Source organism: Convolutriloba macropyga, chromosome 13 (assembly GCF_964194025.1).
Source record: "Convolutriloba macropyga chromosome 13, txConMacr16.3, whole genome shotgun sequence".
In the NCBI taxonomy this organism is placed as follows: Eukaryota; Metazoa; Xenacoelomorpha; order Acoela; family Convolutidae; genus Convolutriloba; species Convolutriloba macropyga.
The window spans coordinates 40980084-41001637 of NC_134480.1; the positions used below are offsets into that span (position 1 = coordinate 40980084).

A 21554-nucleotide genomic window follows, 5' to 3' on the forward strand; every position below is an offset into this window, starting at 1 on the left:
AGTACCCCTTTCACACCCAGCCCACATGTACCAAAATTTGAATATATTGTGTCAAAGATCTCCAATAAATACCTAATTGTGTCGTTGACCAGCAAGGACGCAGTGTTAAAAGAGGTCCGGGACTGCATTTTAACAAACAATGAAAGTCGTCTCAAAGACCTGAATCCATACAAACACTCATATTGGAGGGACATCCATGTACGTTCCGGGTGTGTATGTATAGATGAAAAAGTCGTCATACCGAACGTCCTGCGAGAGGTGATGATTGACGATATACACTTCCGGGCACATGGGATATGATATGCATGGCCACGCATTGCTGGTGCCATACATGCATCGCGAGCTTATCGTTAAAACTACAGAATGCAAGCCCTGCACAGTGATCGGTAAGAATCTTAAATCTGTTATCCACGCTAAGCAATTTAATACTCATATACCGTGAGTTGAACCAAATCAAGAAATTTAAATTGATTCTGGAAGTCCAATTTTTTATGAAAAGGGTAATGAAATTAACTTCTTAGCAGCTATTGATCGTTTTTCTAAATACCCTACTGCATGTATTTATGACAAGGCAAACGGACCAAACGTTCTAATATTTTTGGACATTTATATTGAAAATCACGGAATTCCTTGATCTATTCGACTGGATCAAGCAAAATGCTTGGTTGGCAATCAAGTAAAGACCTTTTGTAACAAAAATAATAACGATATAATTGAAGCTCAAGTGAACGATCATCGTGCTATTGGACTGGTAGAAAGCCTTATTCAAACCATTAAGAATAGACTTGCATATATCAAAGAAGAAAAATCGTCCGCTAATGCGTTTCATGTAAAACATGCATTAGAGATAATATTACATCAATTGCGAATCTGTAAACAAAGAACAACAAAAATCTCGCCTTTCGAAGAGCACTTTGGAAGAAATTCTAATACCCCGCTGAGCGTGATATTGAACACAACCAAACTGTCCAATCTCACATATGAAAACATTGCAAACTACTATTTAGATGAAGACACAGTGATGCCGGAAGAACTACTTCCAGATGACAAGTGGTTGAATGGGTACCGCAGTGACATCGAGGTCGAGATCGGGATGTCACGAGCGACGCAAGAGGCGAAAACCCTTGAACGGGCAAGCACGGATGGCAAATCACGCTTCCTGCAAACGAAGGCCACTGGCCCAATCCCTCTCAAAGAGCGAGCGGTGGAACTAAACTTAGTCCGAAAAATCCATGGAAAACGACGCTCGAAGAAAAATTTAGAGGGATTGTATGAGGTACTTGCGCCTGGCTCACGCATCCTGAAAGTTAACTCGACGACTTCCACAACCAAAGAACCCGGAAAAACTGTAGTGACAGTCAGGAACAGTGATATTGCGAAATTCGGGACGCAACTGGAGCGGCAAACTCCGTTTAAAGCGTACGCGGACTGCAGGGGACCAAGATCAGGAGAAAAATTGGTGGAGGAGCTAGTTCAAAGCCGCGTTGAGGAGTTCACGAGGAAACAGAGGGGGGATAAGAAAATGAAGCATCGTAAACGTGATCCGGGCAGCCAGGTTTCCTCCTCGAAATCGAATATTTCACGCGCATTGCGAGGACGAATCCCTGAAATCCCAAACTTTATTGCTATTCGAAACCAGCAGCAAGAAGCCAGCACTGTTTCGCATAGCGAACAGCCCACAACTTCGTCCGAAACAACAACTGCCGCAGCGAAACAACCGCGAAGATCATCAGATCGAAATCGTCGAAGCCCATCTTATTACGGCTTTGATAGCCCATCTCCTGACTCGACGATCGCAGCACCGCCTAAACAACCACGACGAGCGGGTGATATTGAGAATTACCAGCCCCCACCCGAGTCTATTGTTGAAACGGTTCAAAACATTGCGGATCAAAAGCGTGCCGAGTTCAATATCTCCCCAAGGATAGGAGACGTTTCGCCACCCGCCCCGCAAGATCCTTCTCTTATAGACATAGACACTCCGACGCGAGTTCAGTCATTGACTGTATTTGAAACCGAAGGACATAATTTAGATGAATGTAACAAATAGAAACTGAGCTCCTATAAGAACTGTGTTACTTAAGCAATTTTATAATTTAGTAGTATTTATTTTTGGATATGATATCCAGTACATATATTGTTGTTATCTATTTAACCGGGGACCAAGTACTAATTTGTAAATATTGTTATTAATTTTTACATTCAAAAATTGTTATTGTAACAGTTTTCTTTGTCGATGTAAGGGGTATGTGATACCCAAGGAAATCATCCTTCGTTATTTTTTTTGGCGCAGTTTATAATTTATACGATGCCTTAAATTAGTTCATTTTATTTGCCCTTTATAAATTGTTCATAGTTGTTCATTTAGTTTCTTGTGATCTGTTTGTCATTTCGTTCTTGGTTTCCCGCTTCATGATCAGACATGTCTGATCACGCATTCACGATTTGATTTCTAAGCAATTCATTCATTCTCCTAACTTTGAATTCAAATTCACTTAAACAATTCTCTTTGTAATTCCTGCTCCGCGAGTAAGCGTTGAATACTTAAGTCAGGATCTTGCTCCGAAAATCACTGTTTAAGTAAAACTAAGCACACCCGCACCGCGAGTAGCTACTCTATATAAATAGAGTACAACAAGATCAGAGATCCGTTTGGAGGACGACTTTCTGCAGTAAAAACCATGCGTTTTTCTCTCGTACAGAGATTCTTTTGGTTTTCTGTGTTAACATATGTTATCGTCTTGTAGGTTCGAGATACGTTTGTTAAACATGTTTATATACAAAAATATATCATAAATTTTTTCTTCTTGAATTTGTCTATGTTCCGATACATAGTAGAAAACCCTCGAAACTGAGTCTTGAATTATATATACTTTTTAAAGAATTATTCAAGTTTTTACTCGACACGAAAACGAGGCACCACACAGAACAATTTGGCTCCTTTGCATCAGCAGCCAAAAATTGTTTATTTTCAATCGGATAGGCGAATTATGTTGTTTTTTCTCAACCGTAAAAAGAAATGGAATAAGAATTTTAAATATCTGTATTCCAAAATTTTTATGAACATTTACACACAAACGCACCCACCCAAAAACACAAAAACCACACAAAATCATTTAAATATATACATCCGTATTTTTATGTATATATATATATGTAGTATATATATGTAGATGTATTTGTATATATATATATATATATATATATATATATATATATATATATATATAGATATATATATATATATATATATATATATATAAATTATTTTTTTATATATATAAATATATATATATATGTATGTATTTATATATATGTATATATATATATATATATATATATATATATATTTATATATATATATATATATATATATATATATAAATATATATATATATTTATATATATATATATATATATATATATATATATATATATAGATATATAAAAATATATATATATATATATATATATATATATATATATATAAAAACCATCAACACACATTTAAACACCAGAAAACTAATCCAGATTCTGGCCGCTTCCAGAAAAATTGGATAACTTTTTAAGGCAACAAATTGTCAACAACAGATGCGATTTTCGAAAGTTCTCTAGAATTCGGCCTTAGTGTAACTTTGATCTTCGTTATGGACAAATACACCACTTAGTAACATAAGTAACAAAACTAAATGCTGAAATCTATCTTAAGAAAGAAACTTTTAAAACACTATTTAGACAATGATACCGTTCTTGTCGCGGATTACCTGTACAACAGAAATAGGTCTCAACTGAGAGACGCGATTTACCAAGCACGAACACGGGCGGAATATGATCCTGGAGGAAGGTATAACGGGCACAGGAAAAAATCTGTTCCGCGCTTCATATTACATCCAAATTTGACAAACCCCATACCAAGTGCGGAACAATCACTGGAACTGAAACTTGCAACATGAGACTATATGAAACATTGGCCCAAGGATCAGTGGTGTCAGGCACATCACCATCGCCAGAATGGATGCAAAAAAACACATCACTTTTGCCATAAGAGAAAATACTACCACTTTACTACGAAAAAACCACGGAGGAAAAAGTTAGCCAAAACTCAAAGGTATTGAAGAAAAAAATACAAAGGAGCAACAAAAGCTTGTTATCGGCAGCCAGAAAACAACTCTGGGGTATCTTCCGAAAAAAAGAAGTGTTCGAAGTCTTTGGCAGCCCTCAAAACAGTAACATCGATTGCAACCTCATCATCATCTGCTCAGTCTTCTATTTCAACGTCAGCCATAAAACGCCAAAGAACTGTGCGGATTTTAGCGGATTTGAGACACGGAATAAAGTGATTTCAATAGGCGAATCTGATGAAAATTGTGAAGCGAAAAGACTCAATAGTGATAATCCACTACTTGCATTGTTAATACACAAGGTGATAAATTGTTTTATTGAAGAACTGAACTGCGACGATTACGAACGGGAGGTTAACATGTTGGTTTTCGATGCTGAGAAACAAATTTAAAAGTCGAAAAAATTTAAAACACTTTGAAACTGATGTTAATGTAATCTAATTTAAGTTGATTTTGGCTTTTCATTTGGACTATTTCTCATTACAATATTCATTAAAGTAAAGCAATTTTAAACCTTAATTTCTCAAATCTAAACTGAAGCTACACATTTGTTGCTATTTTTTCAACATTGGAAATTTTTTTCATGTTTGATTTTTTTAATTCTATTTTTCATAATTTAACATTTTTATTTCAGAGCTACGATATTTGATTGTCTTTTTTTGTGTGTGGCTGTACACGACGTTTTTCTGCAAACGCAGTGCAATTGTAATATTTTAATACAACTAGTCTGATAATCAGTAAATATAAACATTTTTAGTTATGATTAGCGGCAAATTTTGTATATACTTACATATAAATATATATATGTATATATATATATATATATATATATATATATATATATTTATATATTTATATATATATATATATATATATATATTTATATATATATATTTATATATATACATACATATATATATATATATATATATATATATATATATATATATAAGTATATATATATATATATATATATATATATATATATATATCCGTGCTCTGTTAATGATTGTAAATTAATTATCGGTTTAGCACAATTATTGATGAAGTCAATGATTTATTTTTGCAGAGCAGAATATGTGGTACAAATGAGAATTCTGTGACAAAATGATTTCTCATGATTTTTGAAATGATCGTTTTCTAGTTCACATAACTTCGCTTTACCTCTGGTCTAGTTAGGAAATGACTATTTCCTTCGTTATTTCGCAGAACTCTCTTTTTTTTAGCCGACTAGCAAACTAAGTAGAAACGCGCCATGTTTCCATGTTAACTAATAATTTACTGGAACCGCAAAGGCTTTCCGCATTTATTCCAATTGTAGTAATTTAAACGCTCTCAAGTAAAATTTGGAACGCAGAAGCACTCCAATTTTGTGTAATACAGCGAATACTCAATTGTCTCTCGATTACATTACCACAATTGATTATCACACACGTTTTCCTTTAAACTTGATACAAATTGCTCATAAAGTTACTTAAAATAATAAACATGTTTCGAATACTTGATCATTGGAGCTGCAACAAGTGCAGTGTAAACAAATGAACCACGGAAAGAGAGAGCCTTTTTTTCTTAACACTGTTTTCTGATGAATTATGATGAGTTATGTTATTACGGTATTGCAGTATGGCAATTGAATTTTGCTATTGGTTACAAAAACTTTAAAAGCCAGTTCTTTATTTCAATGAGGCACTATTAATTCTGTTAAGTAATGTGTCAATAAGCGCATATGCAGCGGAAACACGTTAAATTTAAGCCTTATAAGCATGCTAAAAACATTTTTTCACAGCTATTCAACATACTGACTTTTTCTGAAAACAACAATCAAGCAACAAACTATGAGAACGGGATTGAAAAAAAGTTAAGATAGTTATTCAATAAACGTGCATAGATTGAGAGAACCATTTTGCTTTCTCTTGTGCAAGAAAACAAGACTCGGTTTTACTGCATGATTTTAAAGCTTTTTATGTATGATTATGAACACCTTTTAAGTATATTTTTGTAGTCCAGTCAATTTCTCATGCTTTTCTGGCATTATTTTTCTCCGCCTCATTAAAAACTGGTGGGATTATCATTTTCATGTCTGCTTTTTGAAATTTCAATTTAGTGTAGAGTCGATGAAACGGTAAAAAAAATATCCTCTCACTTTTTGGGTTTTGATTGAAAACTGTTTAAATTTTACTAAGCTTGAGATGAAATCTGTTGCTTGCTCATAGAGACCACTAAAAAGACAATTGGTCTGAATGCTTTCCTCTCAAAAAATTGCTATAGTAACTCAATTATATTCTACTGTAACTATCATGCTGTTTTGAAAATTATTGTTAACCAAAATTCGTTTATTGCACAATATTGAACAAGATGAACTTTTCATAGTCTCATTTGTTGTGTTGACTGAGACAATGAAACAATAGCACAAATAGAGACACGGTCTTCTTACCAGCATTGCAGAGCAAGCCAGTTCACTGTTTTTGGTCGCTCGAGGGAATTTCATTAATTGGTCGGTATTAGAACTCTTTTGATTAACATCGATAGGTTAACATCAAAACATAATTTTCCGACCCCGCTCATCCTTGGTGAAGTTTCTCACCAATGGAGGAAACATGGAGGACAGAACAATCTCAAAAATTCATAAACAGTTCAAAAAATTGGCGTAGGAGAAAAAACATTTGAAACTCTAACCACTCAATCAATTCAATCTTGACATGGTAGAGGGCTAATGAGACCTGTTTATAATAAGACTACGAGACAAGGCAGAACACAAAAAACAATAACTACGAAATATATAAAAACTCAATGTCTGTTTATTTAACGAAAACTGTCAATAACACAAAATCAATTTTTTTAAAAACAAATAACCTCAAAAGTCATATCAATCAAAGTCTTCAATTAAAGGCTTTAGATAGGCTAAAGTTGAACTCCTTAATAGGTCAACATGACCTGTCATAAGTGATACTAGGTCATTACAATACAAAATAGCGTCAAAAACAAAAAAAACTAAAGAAAACACAGTGTTCAGGCCCTAAAACACCACTTCAAAGAATATTAACCCTTACTTCCCAGGAAAGAGATTGAGATCGATCACTGAGGACACTATATTAAAAGATGACAAAAAATCTAAAATGGCAAATTTCAAAACTTTTTTTAAAACAATTAACCTCAAAGTCATTAAAACTATTAGATATGATCTTGAATCGTTGAATAGTTAACCTATAGATACATAACAACGCATTAAAAGCTGTTAAAATCCAAATTATTTCGTACGATTTCGAAAAGCACGACAAAAATGCAAAAAACAAAAGATAAAAATTTGCACAAATTGTATGGAAGCTTTCGAAACCTTAGGCTACTCATTGCAAACAATAAATATTGATACAAATCAAGAAAAACCCAGCGAGATCTTTGATAAGCGATACGAAGATAAAAAAGACTTCATAAAGATTGGCAACGGCAGGCATCAAAAAAACCAATAGTTTATATATCCTATAATTCTAATCAGAAAGCATAAATTGGGTTTACTGGGTTTGTAAACGTGATCTATAATTAATTGAGTGCTGAAATGAGATTATTTTGTTCTGTTAAGGACATGAAAAAACAACAAAATAAGCAAGAGTTTAAAAAAAACTCTCCAAAAAACCACAAAAAATTTTTGATTGCAAAAACCCTAGATGAAACTAAAACTAGATGTCTTTTAAAAGCATAGTTTTTCCAATTATAAGCAAATTAGATAATTTTGCTAATTTTGCAACAAAAATTTGATATATCAAATATAATAGACGACTTTACGATGATTGTGTCAGACAACAGTTATAGGTCTCTACTTCCGGAGAAATTATGCAAAGTGGGCTAAACAAGCATATTATTATTGACACATTATATATATTTTTGATGAAACAGTCTGAATGTTAAATTAAAGCAAAGATTTCGGATGAATCGTTTCAGCAACTCTCCTCTGTCTTTAAAGGTAAGAAAAACAACACTATCGTTGATAGTTTTAACATATCTCAACAACTTTGAGAAACATTGAAGCAAAAATAGCAGGCGACGGAAATTCTTCTTATTTTCACAAAACTTTAAACCTCGATAGCTCCTTTGTACAAAACGGAGTTTTAAAAATGTTCTCATAATTTTTTTACGCTGGAGTGAATTCTAATGATCCCACATACAGCTCTTTACGATGAATATATCGATCAGCCAAAACTGACTGGACAAAAACCCAGTTCAACATATAGTTACTCACCCGCACTAGGGAGGTGTCGGAATAAAAGTTAGAGAAAAATTATGCTGTCAACAAGCAGTAAAAATGGAAATTATCATCTCAAAACAAAGAGTAGCACATTTTTCTAACTCATCGTAAAACTATAGTTGATTAATTCGCAGAGTTTTGCATGATAAGATTGCAGTATGAATATTTTGGTGATGCTTTGAACCCCACAACCAGAGAAAAAGATAATCTATCAATATTGTAATCTTAAACTTTTATAATGTAACTAGGTTAAAAAATATAATTTGTACAAGGCCATAAAAACCTTCATTTTTTGCATAACCACGACTTAGTTTGCTCACCCGGGCTAATGAAAATAAAAATTTTATAAGGGGTGGTTTTAATAATGTAATATATTATGGTGTTATATATATGTATATATATATATATATATATATATATATATATATATATATATTTTGATTTGTATCCTGTGCACTAAGTACATCTTCATTTAATTAAGCTCCTAAATTCGTTTAGGGGAAGATTTTCAAAATTCTTCCTTTGTCCCTCGCCTAGGCTTATAACTGCACGTTAGAGCCTGGTAAAATAAAGATCTGATACTGAAAACATCACAAAAGGCAATTCAAACAAAACAAATTCAAAGTGAAGTGATAAATTACAATTGTAGTCTTGCCCAATCTAGCTTTGGTTTAAGATTCCGTCTCTTTTTGGAACTTCAAGTGATGTTTTAGGCTTGGAACTGTTCCAGAGTTCATCCCCAGTCTTCGTGTAGTTGTGAACCAGGAACTGAAAAACAACTTTTGAAAAAAAATTGTTGAAGAAAATGAATTGAATTTATAACTGATTTTACTCACATGTGAAAAAACATTTCCATTTATGCAAAATTGTAATCATAGAACTCTCATTATGGAAAAATTATAGGCATAAAACTTTGATTTATGGCAAGCTCGTAGTCCTAGCAATTTCTTACGACTTTTTGAATGTATGAAGTCGATTCTCCATAGTATGAAAATTCTATGGATAATAATTTTGGTCAACCCCGGCAGTTTATGAGACGTTTCTTTAATATGTCCACTGGCAAAAAATAAAATATTAAAAATTTTGCAAACATTTAAATAGCCTACTTCTCCGTGAAGTTGACGAAATATATTTAAACTTCAATTATCATTTCTTCATAAATATTCTTGCTAAAAATATAAAAAGTAAACGGAAAATAACCATTTTACTGTTTAACGGAGTTTACGCTGAAGAATAAAAAAAAATGTGCTTAAGTCATCTAATTTTGGAACCTACTTCCTTGTCAATTTTGGCCATTTTTCATATTATGACAGGCACAATTCTATCATAAGAACTTCTTGGGAATGGAAAAGTTTCCTAGATTTTAAAAAAAAAACTTTTTCACCTGTACTCTTGCTTCCAAGTCGCCACTCTTGGCCATCCTCTTGGCTTCATGCAAGTAGTCCGTCACTTCAGGACCCTCCACAATTTTGTGACCCTCGTTTGCTTTCGGGTCTTTACTCTCCGCCCTTTGAATGACCAGTTGGGCCATTTCAATGCACCCGTATGTCACTACACATCGTAGTCTCTTGTGCGATGTCTTCGTAGCTTCTATTGCCTCTTTTAGGTACTGTTGAGCCTTTTCAAAGTTGTTCAGGTTCCTGAAATAGTTTCAAAATGAATAAAATTAACATCACAGTCAGAATTAATGAAAAAGAACAATTTTATCGGAGCTCACTTTTATTTCGTACGTAATAAAAAAAAGAAACAACAGAAAACTTAAAGTGAAAGCACAGAAGACAGATAGTAGGAAACAAGAAACACTTTCAAGAAAACCAAACAAGAACGACGACGAATTTCGATTCGACAAAGTCGGTTCCATGCCTCAGTGAGATTGGATAAACTATTTCTTTTGGCAAGGCCGTGGGGAGATTTCTGTGTATTCGGTTTCAAAAACAAAATATTTGTTATTTGCGGCTCAAAATTTAAGGAAATTGTCTATTTCGCTCTTCAAACGTTTATTTTGTTTACAATTTTGTTTATAATCAAACTTTTTAGTTTATAACTAAAATAACTTTCTATGATTGTAGCGTTCTACGCGATAAAACTGAAGTTGTTGATAAAATTGCTCACATTTAGTGAGAGTTTCGGGAGCTCACTGACAACCTCAGAAGTGTAGAGCAAAATTTTGTACTCAATCTCCTTACTAAAAAATCTTTCTAGGTAGGGATGGAGATAGATGATAATTGTTTCCTCATTTCATTATTTTCAATACGTGGCCAATGTTTTACTATTAGAATTGTAAGATTGTGTGGAAACAAGCAACAACACGCAAAATGAGTTCGAATTTGCTTCAAAAATGCTTATACGTCTTCTCACTTTTCACAAAAAAAATTGAGCAAAAGAATTGAGCCTGAGGATAGCGTGATGAATTGGGACCAGCTTTTGTCAATTATTTCCACGCCAAAAGTCACAGAGTGTGGGCTTGCCTGAAGAACTGAGACAACTTTAAGACAATTAATTCAATGCCATAAGTCACTATTTTCCACATTATGATTAGCTCTTTCTACATAACTGAGATAGTGTAAGCCCGATTGGTGATTATTTTCATAAAATTCCAGCTCAATACTTGTTGCGGATTAAGAGTACAATTAGCAGTTTTGCTATTACAGATATCAGTGTTCACAAAAACAATTGTGATCTTGAAATGAGTCTCAAGTATTTAAAATTAAATTCGGGCAATAGAATGTTAAGTTAAGTAAACGTTCAAAGTTGTCTGAATTTATTACGCCTATCCGTGAATACTCGTGATAATTTGTAAGCACTTTCCACTCAACAAGAAACTTATTTTCTTGTTTTGCATAACTTTATTCAAACGTTGAAAGTGTTGTATGAGTCGTGAAGAATAAGGACACGATTTGGTCGCTCAACTTCAAAAATTTTTTGAATTTTGTCTTTTCGGACATTGGTCACGTAATGCTAGTGCACGTTACGTGGCAAATTTCCGTAAATTTAAATGTGTAATTAGTTCAAAACTTTACAGTCCGAACTTCTTTCGTGATTACTTGAGTCTCAATTTAAAGACCTAACTTTTCTAGTGAAGATTTATATGCGTTTTTGACGCTAGTCACATATATAAATTTTGTGAATATTGAGTGCATATATGGACCACTTCGAAGCAAGTTTAATTCAGTTTAGTGTAAATTTTTTCCACACACGCTTACAATTCTAATCTTAAGGCATGACTCTCATAAACCTCCGACAATTTGGAGTATGGTTAATCGCCTTTTCGATTTTCCAGACATAGCCAGCGAAACGTGAGCAGTTTGCTATGTTTGCAAAAGCAATAAAAATGTTCACTTTACGAAATGAACTTGCGGACAAGTTCTCGCACCTTCAGCTTAACATTTGGACATTTTCTTATCTTTTAATGTAAAAAACTGACAATTTTTAGCTTTGTACTTTTATATCCATACAAAAGAAATATTCCGAAAAAATTCTGCAACATTAATATTTTTTGACGTTTCCAAAATTGACGATGCCAATAACTATTTTACAACCCAATTTACTGAAATTCTACTGCTTCACTCGAATATGTTGGTGCTGGACTGAAAGTTTATATATTACGGTTGCGGAAAGATACCCCCTCGGAAAAAACCCACTTCATTTTAGATAGGAAATAAACCCCCACGGAAATAAAACCCCAGGGAAATAAACCCCCACGAAAATAACCCCCACTTTACTATTAAAGGGCTGCACATTTAGCGCGTTTGGCCATGCCTCGCGGGCCATGGCCATGCCTCAGCGGCCCGTGGGACTTGATATGAAACTATCACAACTGAACAAATTATCACAACCGAAATTCAATTTTAAAATGGGGTTTTATTTCCGAGGGGGTTTATTTCCGTGGGGGTTATTTTTGGGGGTTTATTTCCTATCTAAAGTTAAGTGGTTTTTTTCCGTGGGGTTTATTTCCTAGACCCTATATATTATTATGATTTTTACTGTAGCAGAATAATAAACTACTTTTGCTTAATAATAAGAAGGCTTGTCAAAGCAATTACTGCTTGATCTCAATTTTTTTTTCAACTATTGGAGAAATAATGTTGCCGAAAAAGTAGACCCTTACATTTATCAGCTGTTTCTTCTGATTTCATATCAGATCATCAAAAATACAGTAATGATTAAAAAGGTACTTCCTATTATTTGGGAAAGAAAACACCGTTGATCTACTTACGAAAGAATATTGTTCGATCGACCGTTATTGGGTATAAAAAACAGTTTGTCTACCTATTTGCCCCCTCCTCTCCAATTCCGCCTCAACTTTATTAGTCTCCATATCGTAAACCTCTCGACTAGAGAACACTTAAAAGGGTTTTAAACTGAAACCTGTAGATGACACCTTGTAGGAACCGTGCCAAGGCGTCGAAGTCCCTATCACCCTCCATCTTCTTCAAAGTCGGAACTATTTTCTTCTCCAGGGCATCCGGGGTCACACTTCGGGGTAGAATGGATGCGAAGTAGCAACACTCAAACAGAAGGATCTCTCCCACTTTCCCCACCAAGTGTTTGTCCGATTTGTACCTCTCGTTTTTTGTCTTTGGTTTTGTCTGCTGTTGGAGTAACTCAAGAACTAGACAAGCTCTCGATTGGTAGTACAATTCTTGTTGATCTGCGCTGAACAAACAGATTGATGAAATGAAAATTTTAAGTCGTCTTGCTTACTTTTTTGTATTTTTACCGAACTATTTTTGACATTTGGGATTAAAAACTGTACGATCTATTTAACGCTAATGCCGTGCAAATTTCTGCAAACAATTTCCGGTACTCTAATGTATCAGAAAGCTTCATACAGCATTAAGTCACCTGAATCACAATTCGTACACGGTAGCCACAATTTGCATTGGGACTTAAAAAAGAGTGAAATTTCGGGCCTTTCCCATTATAGCCCCCCCCCCCCGGTAGGTGGTCAGATAACCGATAGCCCCCAATCATGGTAAATATACAATAATGGGGAGCTATATTTTCATGGGGGCTATAATGGGAAGGACCCGGAATTTCAATAGTGTTATTACTCCATATTTTTCAGCTTAGAAATAAAAGAAAGGTGGTTAAACCACTTTGTTATCTCATTACTGTCAAGTTGTTACACTATGCAATGCCAAATTTTAATTGACGAGAAACTCAACTTGAAATCAAGATCGACTACAAACCATGAATACAAACGCTCCCTGAAAACAGTAATCGTTCGGAGGCAAAAAATTGAAAAGAAGACGGACTCCCAAAATAATCAAAGAAAACGAGAACAGTTGGAAACGATATTTAAGAGATTTGAGAATCTTCAGTGAAATAAAAGTGACCGGCTCCTGCTATGATAAAGAAGTATCCACAAGATCAGTCAGAAAAATTCCCAAAAACTATGACATTTTCGAAAAATTGTCGCCAAAAAGCAGTTTAAAAAGGTGTATTAGTTTGCTCAAAAGGCTTTTTCTTTTTGACAGAATAATAATTTCTTTGATCAGACAAGATAGTGCGTTTGAACTCCGTTTGAGATGCGTACGCCTGGAGTTTTCCAGTTTTATGAAGAATTGTAACAAAATTTCTTAGAAAGCACAAAAATTGAGTTCGGGCAGGCGATCGTTAATGTTTTGGATGTTTTGGGGTGTAATGTTTAAGTGTCCGAACGAGCTTCACAACGTTTTTTTTCTCCTATTTATTGTCTCATGTTTTCTCTCAGCGTCGCAATGGCAAACACGATCATAGTAGAACAAACGAGTAGTAAAATTTTTGTAACTTTTTTAAGTAATATTTTCTTTGTCAAAAACTGAATTTAGATTTTGTAGTAGAAGGTGCTGCTAACATACCTTTGACGTTCATTATATTAAAAAAAATGTTTGTTAATTTTAATGTTAAAATTTTTACAAAGACAATTTTATTTGTGTAATTAATTGTTTAACCGTGTTTTGACATATAACTACTCTAACTGAGAAAAAACTATTAAATCTATCAGGCAGCATTGTTTTAGTGCTTTCAGCGCAAGATTAAAGAAAACAGTAAACAATTTAGTTTAGCTAAAGTGAAACTGCCTTCGTTCTGATACTCAATCTGATGTCACTTCTAGGCACGTATGAAATTCAAGTATATTATTGCGATAGAATTTGCGAAATTCAAAAAAAATTATGTTGATCACGTGAAAATATATGAAAAAACACATGAAATCTTATAGAAAATACATTAAAAAAAATTCCTGCCAAACCTAGAGATTCATCTGTAATTGCAAACACGAACTTAACTGGCTGACGTCGGAAGAGTTCTTCGCGAACGACTAGTGGAAGCTCGAATATGTTTCAGAGCGCTTCAGTCGGCGGAAATGTGACGGATTGACTAAATTCTCAATGGGGCGGAGCTATTCTAATGAAGCCATTAAAATTTTTTTATACCACTATAACCAATAATATAATTTGATATAAAAAAATAATAATTTTGTCGCATTTTTTATTTGAACTATCAGGTCCGTAAACGCTACGTGAATGCATATTATCTTGAAATTTTAACAATTGATATTCTCATTGAAAACTTATTCGTTATAACTGTTGTACGTGCAATAGTTTCATAGAGCTTTTTTGCGAAACTACTCTAGACACACCAACGAAAAACGCAGACAGCCAAACTTGTCACAAAAGGTTTTATGTGAGTTAAGAGTAATAATACAAGTTATCAAAGAACATTAAAAAACTCAAAACAGAATGAGGTATAAATAAAGTGGTCTTTGTTTTTGTACTTCCTCTCATGGTTTGATGATCTTTCTCTCTCTCTCTCTCTCTCTCTTCTCCTCTCTTCTCTTCTCTTCTGTTCTCTTCTTCTTCTCTTCTTCTCTTCTCTTCTTCTCTTCTCTTCTCTGTCTCTGTCTCCGTCTCTGTCTCTGTCTCTGCCTCTCTCTCTCTCTCTCTCTCTCTCTCTCTCTCTCTTTCTAATTCTTTTTTTTCTTCGTTGTTTAAAAATTCCTTATGTTCTTCTTATTTGTATGTTCCAATTTAATTTCTTATTTTCTGAATGATCTCAAGCATTTTTTCTGCAATGTAATCTCTGTTTTTCCTCTCTCACTAATTTTTTCGATTCTCCCTCTTGCACTTTTATTCCTGATTTTCTCTTTTACTCTTGATCTCTTCTTTCCCTTCTCTGTTTTGTTCTGTCTTTGGGTTTTCGTTTTTTTTCTATTTGCTCCCCATCTCATAATAGTTTTCGCTTTTTTCGAGATCTTTCTCTCTCTCTCTCTCACTCTCTCTCTCTCTCTCTCTCTCTCTCTCTCTCTCTCTCTCTCTCTGTCTCTCTCTCTCTCTCTCTGAGTCGGACTGCAAGTAAATTTAGAAATACGGAAAACCCTTAAGTCAGATATCAACTGAAGGTTGAAAGCTTGGAAGAAAAACAAAGAAACAAGAGTGACAAAGCCAACAAGAGCGAAAAAAGAAAACAAGGAATTAAAAAAAGAAAACTCGAAAAAAACTGAAGAGAGAGAGCAAAGAACAGAAAAAAAATGCAGAACACAACCTGAAAAACATTCAGGAACCACCGTAAAAGTATAAAACGAAAAAAAAATTAGAAACAGACAAAAAACATAAAAAGTTAGTAAACAACAAACAAAACAAGAAAGAGAGAGAGAGAGGAGAGAGAGAGGAGAGAGGGAGAGAGAGAGAGATAGAGAGAGAGAGAGAGAACAAAAAGGGAAGCGAGAGAAAGAACGCAAAAAAAGACGAAGAGATGAAATGAAGAAAAATGATACACCAAAAAGAAGACGAAACCATGAGAGAAAGTAAAAGAAGCGAGATAGTGAGCGGGCGTAAAAAGCGAAAGCAGAAACTTGGAGTGCAAAAAGATCAGAGTTAGAGAAAACATTTGAAGACCTCAAAAAGGAGGAAGATCGCGCAACAGAAAAGAAAGAAAGATGGAGAAATAAAGAGTGAGAGAGAGAGAACAGTTCAAAAGAGGATAAATCAGATCCTCGGTAAGACAACGAATTCCCATGCTCATAAACGAGATGAAAGTGCTAAAGACAAATTGATGGATGTGCTCATTACAATGAATCTGCTCAAAAACCATAAGAACATCAGGAACTCACCTTAAGAAAGACAATAGGAAACAATATATTGAATCAAAAACAGACAAATAAAAAAAGAACCTAGTAAACAACCAAGAAAAAGAGAGAGTGAGAGAGAAAGATAGAGGGAAAGGAGGAAAAAAGCAAATGAGCGAGAGAAAGAACGCAAGAAAAAACAAAAGCGATAGAAGGAAGCAGAATGGGATAGCAAAAAGAAAGAAACTGAAATCACGATAAAAAGTACAAGATCAGCAAGATAGTGAGCAAGCGCAAAAAGCAAAGGCAAAAATTTAAAAATTTGATTTCAAAAAATAGAAGATCGCACAATAGAAAAAATAGAAAGGTAGAGAAAGAAACTGAAGAGAGGGAGAAATACAACAGTTCAAAAGAGAAGAGAACAGATTCTGGGTGAGAAAACGAATTCTTGTTCTCATAAGAAGGATTAATATGCTAATGAGGACATGATGGATGTACCCAAGACGAGGAGTAGGCTGATAAAAAGGAAACGTTGGCAAGCCTTTGCGAATGCTTTCAAGAAGACACTGAACTGAGTTGAAGGGCTGGCTGATGTCATCATCCTTTTCGTCGAAAAAATTAAAGGCGGAAAAACATATACCTATCATTTTGTAAGCACAAATTTTTTAGTAACTGCCCTTAATATGAAAAAAAATCCTCTACTGAGCGCTAACCATTTGTATTTTTTATTTCAAGATTTCAGTTTTGTCATAAATAAATTTCTGGCATCTAATTTTCTGGCACCTTTTTGTTGCCACACTTCAAATTTTGTTCTCTGATGTCTTCTGTGTTGAAAAACTTTCGTACAGTGAAACTAAATTCAATCATCCAAATTTTAATCAATGACGTTTTTGGTGAGTTACCTTTCCGTCACAAATTTTCAAGACAACCTTTTCCTTCAACAATTTTTTGACAAAGAATTACGAAAAACAATGTTTTGTTTCGGTCATAATTTTTCTTTGTCTTGACAGAATTTCGATCATTTACGTTTTCAATATCAAAAAAGTTTCGGTCACAGACTTTTTTCTGAAATATTTTTTGTTCACAGAACCTTTTTTGAACAACTAATCGGTCAATGGCCTTTTTGTAACAATTTACGGTCAATGACCTTTTAGAAACATTAATCGGTCAATCACCTTAAAGCACACTTTTTCGTTCATTAACCCCAATTAAGCAACCTCCTAACCGTGGTCTTCGGTAGTACTGTTAAAACATGCCGCTCAGTGATGCCTCCAAAACATGCCGCCTTATGTGTTCACGCGATTAGTATATAGACTAGCAGGCCCGCAAAACCATAACCAGAAAATCATATAAACGAAAAGAAGGTTTAAAAGAAATAAAGGTTACTGTTTCGCACCAACTCGGGCTAGAACTCAGGCCTCTCGTTCAACAGCCATAGGTGTCCAACTTAGACTATCTAGGTGTATTGCAATTGTCCTTTGCTCTTTCTACAGCAAACTTCTGGATAATGGCATTGGTAATTTGCTTGCTTTTGCAATACCGCAAGCTTACTGAGCTCAAAATCTGCGCAAAATGGTAGCTTAAAAATTATGGTAAAGCGCGTCTTAAAAGGCATTTATTACGCTAGGCTCCCTGATTAAGGACCCATGAAACATGTTACGTTAGGAGGGCTCTTGACCATTGTCCTCAATTGCCACTGATATTTACTATAAAAAGTAATATAAGACAAAACAACTAAAACTATTTAAAACTGAGTTTCATAGAAATCTTACGGATAAAAGTAACAAAAAAACACATCAAGCTTCAGATTAGCAGTCCTTCATCTTACAAACTGCGCTATAACCACTACAAACCACCGTCTCTCACAATCACTTTTATCTTACCAATTAACATATTTCAGATTGAGAGCTTCAGAGATTATATATTCATCGAAAAGATAAGCGTAAAAAAATTTAGTTGAAAACTAAATGTGTTCTAGAATAACGCAGAATCCGAACGGCTATAACAGCAGAAAAACACAAACTTACAATAAGAACTTCAAACTTAAAATAATAGCAATTATAAAACACGTAGTAACCAGGACAGTAAATCCTTCCTCTTGGCCAGCATACTTTCAAGCCCTCTTAGCCTCGTGGTAACTGCACCTGACTAACAGTCTTTTATCCCAGGTTCTGTTCGCAATCATATACTTGGAGCCTTTTAGTTGATTGAACTCTCTCGATATGTTCGCTTAAGCATGCTGCTCAATGCGCTTCTTAAACATAAGCTTCGAGAGGCCCATTAAACATGCAAATTTCTTCCACAAATTTAGAGCTCACGCGTTTAATATAAAGGATTAGCATTTTTCTTTATAACACACACAGGAACGTAAATCGACTCAGCATCGCAAGAACTGCTCTCGAAAACAGCCGGAAATAAGTTGATTAGAAATTTTCAAGCCTACAAAAAGAAAAGAACCCGACACGGATTCGAACCCTCGACCCTCAGATTAGCAGTCATCCATCTTACCATCTGCGCTAAAGCAACTACATACTATTGTTTCTTACAATCGCTTTTATCGTATCAATTAACATTTCAGATTGAGAGCATTTGAGACGACGCAAAAATCAAAAACTAAAGCGTGAAAAACTTAGTTGAAAGCCAAGAGTGTTCTAGAATAGCGCAGAATTTGTACGGTTAAAACTTTGCAGGAAAACACACGTTTACAATAAGAACTTCAAACTTAGATCGGGAGCAATTAAAAAACGTAGCACCCAGGACAGCAAATCCTCCCTCTTGGCGAGCATACTTTCAAGCCCTCTTAGCCTCGTGGTAACTGCACCTGACTAACAGTCTTTTATCCCAGGTTCGGTTCTCAATAATATATTGGATCTTTTTAGTTCACTGAACTCTCTCGATATGTTCGCTTAACCATGCTGCTCAATGCGCCTCTTAAACATGCGCTTCGAGAGGCCCATTAAAGATGCAAATTTTTTTCCTAAATTTAGAGCTCTCGCGTTTAATATATAGGATTGTAGTAGTGAGCTGCTGCCGCTTGAGTTCAACTGCTGACTCTCGTGAATGCAAGAAATTTAGACTGCTCGAAACGAAAAGGTCAAGGGCGTAAAAATTGAAAACGTTCAAGCAAACATCTTGCAATTAATCACGCAAAGTGCTATTTTTACGGGGGTCTCAGATTTTCGCTAAAAATTGTGTATCGCCAGGAATTTTTGACTGCGACTTTTGATTTCCAAAACACAACCAACACGGAGCAAACATAATCATCACCAACAACTGACGAAGCTCTCTTTCCATAAACTATAGCAACAAATAAATTACTGTAGCAATAACTTTAGAAACAAAACATAACAATTTTGGATTCATTATTTATAATTCATCCTATAAAATCATAAGATCTGATATATCGCTTGAAATCATAAGAACCTCCCCATCATAATTCATTAACATGTGTAAACTCACAATTTTCCTATGATCTCACACGAGAGAGCTTTAAAGAGCTATAAGAAGCGGTGTTTCAAGTAGAAAATGTACGCACCTGAGAAATTTCCTAAAACAATACAGTAATTTCAACAGCTGACCAAATCCATCTCACATTTATTTTCTGGACTCCAAAAATGTAAGATCAGAAAACATAACTGGATGGCTTAAGTTTTGCATGCTTTCCGATAAAGTCACTCAAACTAATTAAATAATTTTGTAAATTTTGTAAATTTGTACAAAATATATTTCGGACAAAAAAAGAAATTCGACTTTGCTTTTCTCGACTTGATGTGTTTGACTTTATTAACTAAATTTTTATTAAAAGAAACAGCTTCATTATTTAAAAATTCAAGCTATATTGTTTTGACTTGATCTAGTTCAATTTGCTGATCAAATTTTATCAAAAATAATTTCAAAATTCAACCTAGCTTTCGTGGACTTAATCTGTTTGAATTTGTTGACGACGTCATTGAATTCCTCGTCTGTGCTCTTGTCTGATATCCTGACAGCCATGGTCAGAACAGACGGGAATAGGTTGTTGATTTTAGACCATCGTGTGTTTTCATGAATATTCATGAGTCTCTTTCCGGCTGAGGCGTACTTGAGCTGCGCCATCTTACACCAGCTGATATCCTGTGCCATTACCTACATCAAAGATCACTAACTGAAACCAGATACGCTTGTTACACAATTTTTTTTATCGATTTCACGACAAACAAAACAGTAAAAAGTGCTAGTGTGTGCCCGTTAGGTGAAGTCTTTTATCTTAAAGCTGCAAAAACTCGGCTCAAAATCTAGATCTCGACTTAAGAAAAGACTTTCAATGTCCAGTACCTCGTGTGACTTGTAGTCTCTTCTTCGATAACTTCTTCCGATGCTCGAAAGAACACCCAAACGATATTGAAACAAAGCAACGCAACTTTGAATATGTTTGGTTTGTTGCTAAAAAGAACTAATAAAACGTACAGAAATGACAAAGCCAGTCAGTATTTCTTCATCATGACTTATTCAGAAATGAGAATACTGAAAAACGACTGTTGTAGACTGTTGTAGAGTTAAATGCATCAGCAGATGATAAATAAATTGTACATTTTTTTGGGTCGGGCGTGCCATCTTTGTGTCTAGCAAATATTCAACCCCTTTGAGGCGAGCAAAATTCGACAGTCACATTTTTAGTCCAGCTAAATCTACCTGAAGGCTTGAGTCAAACAAGCTCAGCTATTTACTAAAATTTGAGATCTATTACGTCCCCCCCCCCCACTTCAGAACGCTTATATCTTTGACGACCCCAGGCACTTTCACATAGTAACGTGCTATATAACAACATAATTTTTAAGGGGGCGTAAAAAAACACTGGGAGCCAAAACACAATAGATCCAAAATTTGCACCATAGTCCGCATCTTTTCCGTTTTTGCCCCCCAATACGTTATGCCCCCCAGTGAGAGAATATGTGCCATTACAGAGTAAACAACTATACTAAAATATGTCACAAGTGTCGGGGGCGCAAATCGTATCCACTCACTAAGTTGGGGGGCACAAACGGAAAAGATTCTAAAATCTTTCATTGTCAGCTTAGGTTCAAAGCTTCCTTTAATCAGAATTTTGGGTTCAATGAGCATGTTCTTTTGCACAAGTGGAGTCGATTAAATTCGGAGCGAATAA

The 21554-nt window shown here is 34.6% G+C and overlaps 2 protein-coding genes across 3 annotated transcripts in view; one reads left to right on the top strand and one right to left on the bottom strand.

Annotated features, from left to right (window-relative positions):
* Nucleotides 1–21554, top strand: part of LOC142352235 (nucleoporin p54-like) — a 608913-nt gene that overhangs the window by 61826 nt on the left and 525533 nt on the right. The gene's annotated exons all lie outside the window — the stretch shown is intronic.
* The window catches only part of LOC142351726 (tetratricopeptide repeat protein 39C-like), a 43189-nt gene continuing 30620 nt past the window's right edge, over nt 8986–21554 (bottom strand). Inside the window, exons 9-13 of the mRNA XM_075403870.1 lie at nt 20316–20536; nt 19947–19958; nt 12730–13017; nt 9746–10001; nt 8986–9129 (exon numbers count right to left, since the gene is read on the bottom strand). Coding sequence (XP_075259985.1) covers nt 9022–9129; nt 9746–10001; nt 12730–13017; nt 19947–19958; nt 20316–20536 — 885 coding nt within the window. The 3' untranslated portion in view covers nt 8986–9021. The remainder of the gene's footprint in view (nt 9130–9745; nt 10002–12729; nt 13018–19946; nt 19959–20315; nt 20537–21554) is intronic.